This window comes from Labeo rohita, unplaced genomic scaffold (genome assembly GCF_022985175.1).
Source record: "Labeo rohita strain BAU-BD-2019 unplaced genomic scaffold, IGBB_LRoh.1.0 scaffold_112, whole genome shotgun sequence".
In the NCBI taxonomy this organism is placed as follows: domain Eukaryota; kingdom Metazoa; phylum Chordata; class Actinopteri; order Cypriniformes; family Cyprinidae; genus Labeo; species Labeo rohita.
In genome coordinates, this window is record NW_026127252.1 from 96,286 (window position 1) to 102,279 (window position 5,994).

The following is a 5,994-nucleotide window of genomic DNA, read 5'->3' on the forward strand; positions in this document are numbered from 1 at the left end:
CTTGTTTTATCGGAATACCCCTTTTGCCTAGCCCCCTGGATTACATTCACCGTTCATCGACCCTCGCTTGCCTTATGGACTACTCTTGTGTCTTGCCTTCACAAACCTGTTTGCCGATGTCTGACCCTGCCTGTTTTATGAGCATGTCTCTGACTCGCTTAAATAAAGTCATGCAAATGGAGAAATACGGTATGTTCCACCAGAGAATATTTAAAGAACCAAAATCATGGAATGACAATACAGTTTAGATAAATTTAGTTATTTATTTCAATTTAGAAAGTAAAACATTTTAATAATTACATATTTAGCATAGTTTGTGATATCAACAATAATGGCAAAATAATGGAAAGTTTGAATTATCCATCAATGGTTTTCAAAATCAGTAAATGACCAATCGAGTAAATGACCTGTTCACGCTGTGAGTTTATGCAGAAATACATTCTTTTGCAGGAAACAGTCTTTATCTCATGCAATTTTAGACAAGGTAAGGCACAAAAATTTCTATATACAACACGTTCCATACACAGCAGTAATTCAGCTTTGCTTCCCTGTCAATGCACGATGGCCCAAAGATAGACGGCCTGAAATTTTGTACTAAAGTAATTAATACTTGGTGCTCTGATTTGATCAAATATGACATTAATGTGAAGTCCAAATATGTCCTCATTTTTGTAAAATAAGACAAGGTGGAATATCTATGTTGCCCAGCGAGGGGATGCAATAAGATCATAGAATCGAGGGATGTTGCCAAAGCTGCTGAGTTCAGGACTGGGGTCTACTCCATCTGGACCCTTTGGACTGCTAAACTTGAACTTCTGAAGCAGAGACACGATGAACAGAAAGAGCTCCATACGTGCCAAAGATTCACCAACACAAGAGCGTTTACCTGCAAAGATGCAAGACAGAATAAAAGACCCATTAATGCTATTTATGGTAAAAGTTATAGTACCTCAGTTTGAAGCTTACGTTTAGGGCCATTATCTTGTTCTAGAAGTCTGCTTACCCCCTTGTGCTGTGCTAAATGTCCTTTACCTGTTTTATTGTTCCTGGTCAAAAAGGTTTTGCATTTCATTTCAGAACTGATTGATTCTATGCTAACTAATATTATTTGTGCAAAAACTGTTAAAAACTGTAAACTGTGGTTCATAAGCTCAGATCAGCATGTGCTAATTGAAAGAAACGAAGATGATCAAAACCTTGAATCCATTTTTTTTCAGCAGGACCACCACAGATGTACCAAAGTCCATATGAGCAAATCAGTATATTTCAGTTCAAGAAAAAAAAAAAAAAAATCAAAAATAATAATAATTATAATAATACCTGCATGAGGGTTAATCCATGTTTGATTTAAAGAGTTTGATTTAATAGAAAATCAATAAAGCAGGGTTATTCTGTGTATGTGTCTGTATACTGATGTGGATAGGGAGTACCCTCAGTACGCAAAACTACTCAACTGTAAGATTTTATTTTTTTTTTTTTTTTTAAGATAACTTCTCAGGCAGACTTGAGGAGACTTAAAAGAATTTACCTGCAGAAAAGGGAATAAAAGCTGGATTCTTTTTAAAGTTGCCGTTGGCATCCAGAAAGTGCTCTGGCTTAAATGTCCAAGGGGCCTCCCACTGTCCCTCATCCCTCAGGACAGAGTGTAACATGGGAATAATTACTGTGTCCTGGGGGGAAAAATCCATTTAATAATACACAAAACATCCAGATTGAGCACAACACACTGACAAGAGATTATTGAAAAATGTTTTGTGTTTTTTTTTTTTTTAAACAGCTGTCATTGTATGACAGTATTATCTAGTTATCTGCAGTTGACCATTATGTGTGTTCATTCTTACCTTTGGTATTATGTAACCTCTAAACAAGATGTCATGTGTTGCATAATGTGGAACATTTAGTGGAACAATGTCCAGATAGCGCTGTACTTCATGAATCACAGCATCAGTGAAGGGGAGGGACTTCCTGTCATCCATTGTAGGGATTCTGTTCTGTCCAATAACTCGATCAATCTCCCTGTGCATTTGCTCTGAAATACATCAAAACTGCATTGCTATTCTTATATGTGTTCAATAATTGTGGACTTAACAACAACAACAACAACAACATCAACTATACACCAGATAAAAATAATAAATATACACCAGATAAAAATGGCTCAAAAAGTATACCTGTAAAGCTACACACACTACAAATGCAAGCCTTTTTTGATTGATGTTTTAGACAAGAAGTCAATGATTGCAGCACATGACTGTCTCATAACAAAGATGCTGCAATATGTTTCTCGTTTGAAGTAAATGATTTGAAATCTAGAGGATTAGTCTTCATGGGTGCATACTTTCCTGACAAGCAGGAAAGCAATGGTGAATAACAGCCAATGAAACTAGGAGATAGTGAAAGAGCGCAAGAGAGTTAAGAGCAAAAAATAAAATAAACCATCTTACTGGACAATCATCTATATTCTTGTTTTGTGTGTGAACTAACACAACATAAAATGAGACTGTGTCTCAAGTTTGAGCAGGACACTAATTCTTAGTCTTGTAGTGTGCACTTAACAGCAAGGAGGGCCACTGTAGACCCTGCGGATGTCTTAGGAACATACCCTGTATGTGGGGGTACTTGATCAAAAGCATTAGGGCATATCTGATAGTTGTGCTGGTGGTCTCTGTACCAGCTACAAACAGGTTCAGAACAGTTGCCAACATGTTATCCTTGTGGAATTCTGTGTCAGGATTGTCTTTCTCCTGTTGTAGCACAAAATGAGAGAGAACAGAAATTGTATACTTTGTTAAGCAATAGACAATAATGTAGAGAGAAGAGATAAGAAAAAAGGAGCACCCAAATGGTTTTAAATGTTGCTTTCAATACCTGTTTGCGTCTGATAAGAAAACAGTCAATAAAGTCTTTTGGGTCACTGAAATCCAAATTCTGCTCATGTTCCTTGATTTTTTGCATGACGAAGGCTTTGACATCTTCTATCTCTTTAAACATGCCATGATGTCTACCAGGCAAGAGATGCATTAGTTTAGGGAAGACGTTGTACAGCTGTTGGGGTTGAGAAAATAGTTAAGGAGACATCCAAATTCTTTAAAGAGCAACCAAGCTACTAGTTGTGAGGCTTGGCTGCTTTATCACGCCCCAAACATTCCAATTTGCTGTCATGGTTTTATCAGTTTATCATTTCATGTTATAAGTCCTATAAGAAGCCTGTCAGCTTTCTATTTGCTTCTCCTTTTAACCCTTGAAAAGCTCTTGTGGCCACAAGCATAACCAAATTTGGGGATTTCTTGAGCGTCATTTTTTGCCCCAGACCGCCCCATCTGCTCACCTGACCCTGGGGGCTGCTGACAAAGCGCAGGAGCCTGGAGATGATCTGGAGCAAGTGCAGGAAGTTTTTGTCTTCATAATCAAAGCGCTGCCCAAACACCAGGGAACAGATCACGTTGGACACCGTCCGGCTCAGGAAATAGACTGGGTCAACTGGTGTTGCTGAAGGGATAAAAACCGTTAGCATACAACTCTGACAGCGGCGTCACTGCAGTAGCACTAAACTCATGTGATGGAAATGTCGAATGTTCTCTTCTCTCACCATTGGTTTCCTCAAAGCTCTTCAGCAGATGTCTGCTCTCTTCTTGAATCCACTGTTCCATTCGCTTGCGCCCCATTCCAAAATCCCTCAGCGTGGTGAGAGTGAACGCCTCAGCTGACGCCAGCGATCTCCATTACTGATGGCCAAACCTACACACAGAGAGGGATCAAAATCTAGAATAAACTCCATTAGACTGACAACTGTCAATCTGTCTTTGAGAAACACAACCATTGATCTCACCATAGCCTCTCATAATTTTGATCAGAAAGGGAATGGGTGCTCTGCCTGTAAAGTGTTCCGCCTGGTCCACTAGAGCCTCTTTCACTGTATCGTAACCTACCAGAACCACCATTCTTTGGGACCCGAGGTACACCGTCATCACAGACCCGTAGGTTTTGCTCCACTGTTTGAGAGAATACAATTTACCATCACACACCAGTGCAAACTCAGCAAGTGCTTGAGCATTTCAGAATACATGTAATTTGCTATGCTGAAACCACCGTTTTGCAAAGAACAATGAAATCTCTCCGTGGCACAGCTTATCCACCAAAGGCAACTGTGCTGTGATGCACTGGAAAACATCTGCACAAGACCTAAATGCAATAACCTCGCAGTTCACATGCTTATATTTGAAGCATGGCATTCAGAAATACATAGTTCTTCTACCTCTTTTACCTGCATAAAGCTTTTAAAGGGTGCACGCTTGTCCATGATTGGTAAGTTGCCAACCAGTGGCAGTGCCAGTGGCCCCGGGGGCAAAGAAAGTCCACTCGCCTTCCTCTTCCACCTGACCACCATCAACACGACCAGGATTAAAACCAACACCAATGAGCTAGACAGTTCCATCCCTCTTCTCTAAATTGTTGTTTTACAGCCTAGTTTATATCGTCCTATGTTCTCCAACATATCTCCATAACTCTTCGTTCTTTGCTCTATATATACATAAAGTGGAGGCAGAGCAGTAAGGGGGGTGGTTCCAGCACGAGTGGGACAGAGGTGAGGCATGTGATCAAATACCTCTTGTACACTTTCACCAGAATGCACCGTAATCTCTGTGGTGGAAAGTTGAATTTATTTATTTATTTTTTAATCAGTACGATGAGGAGAATTCTTAGTAGGGTATTTCACCATTTAACATACAGACAATAATTTTGTTTTTATTTGCATAAAAAAGTCAGAAAGAAACTCTCTCATTGGTTTGCTTATGTTATTTTCATTTTTCTTTCCTCAGCAATTCTTGTTTTTAATCTTTTATGGTGAACAAAGAACTTGCTGACTGCACACTGAATTTAATCCAGATGAAAAAGTCTAGAAGTAAATAAATAAATAAACTGCGTATTGCAAGAAAGTGCAAGGTGCAGGTATTTTGAAGGCTAGACACATTGCACGTTGCTTTCTTTAGTGCTCACATTGCAACAAACATTCACCCTTTCCTTTGTAGATTATCAATTAGGAACAATCAGTGTGACAAGTAACATGCATGGCAAAGAATATTACAAATATACAACTACGATGAATAATCCAAATGTACCAAATATACAAACAATAAAAATAAGACAAATTGTACACTTGCTAATTTAATTAATAAAGTGAATTAAAAACACGGGATGCGCCATCTGCTGATTTGGTGTCCTTGAACTGGAGCTCATTGCAAAGTTAAATGAAAGTCAGTGTATAGGCTATGACAGAGTAATATATCTACACAAAAAGCTCATAATGTCTCCCTTTAAACAAACCGATTTAAATCAACCACAAGCACTCTCATTATGTACTCCATGCATTGATGGCCCTAACTGGACTTTAAAAGTAAAGTCCTGGGTGGGGTGTTAAGAACTGTGCTATAATAACACCTACAAATACAGCTTAAATTCAAGTAAAAGTTATATACACTAATAAACTTTAAAAGAGACAGACATGTGGATGTTTGTGAAAGATGTTTTCTCTGTTTTGGGTAAGTGGACATTGTTATCGATTGCTTCAAAATTTGTTAATACTTTACTATAGTTTAGGGTTGTATAATTATATTACTTGTTTATTGTTCATGGAACAATAAAATCATCAAGAATAAGTTCAAATATTTTGTTCTGGAAATAAGATAAAAATATTGCTAACGCAAAACTGCGAACTTTATTAACCTCCTAAAGTGTCAAAATAAGTGGAAAAATAAGTAAAAAAAAAAACAAAAAAAAAACAAAAAAACAAAACAAAGACACTTATAACAACTGGATCCTGCAGCACATCGGAGGCTGTTTCTGCACACTCACTATTGTCACAAATCTGCTCACCACCAGATGTCGCCCTCTCACTCCATTGACATTCACATTACACTGACTGTTGCACTACACCCGGACTATGTTCCCCATCAGCCATTACGCTGATCACCTGCATCCAATCAGAGACTCTAT

General features: G+C 38.3%; 1 protein-coding gene across 1 annotated transcript; it reads right to left on the bottom strand.

Annotated features, from left to right (window-relative positions):
• Window positions 1-249: 249 nt before the first annotated feature.
• LOC127157581 (cytochrome P450 2G1-like) lies at window positions 250-4,532 on the bottom strand. Its single transcript, XM_051100820.1, is given in 10 exon segments — window positions 250-886; window positions 1,529-1,670; window positions 1,842-2,029; window positions 2,603-2,744; window positions 2,869-3,045; window positions 3,329-3,489; window positions 3,590-3,697; window positions 3,700-3,738; window positions 3,830-3,992; window positions 4,265-4,532. Coding segments are annotated over 10 exon segments (1,482 nt in total). The 5' UTR covers window positions 4,436-4,532; the 3' UTR covers window positions 250-695.
• Window positions 4,533-5,994: the final 1,462 nt, after the last annotated feature.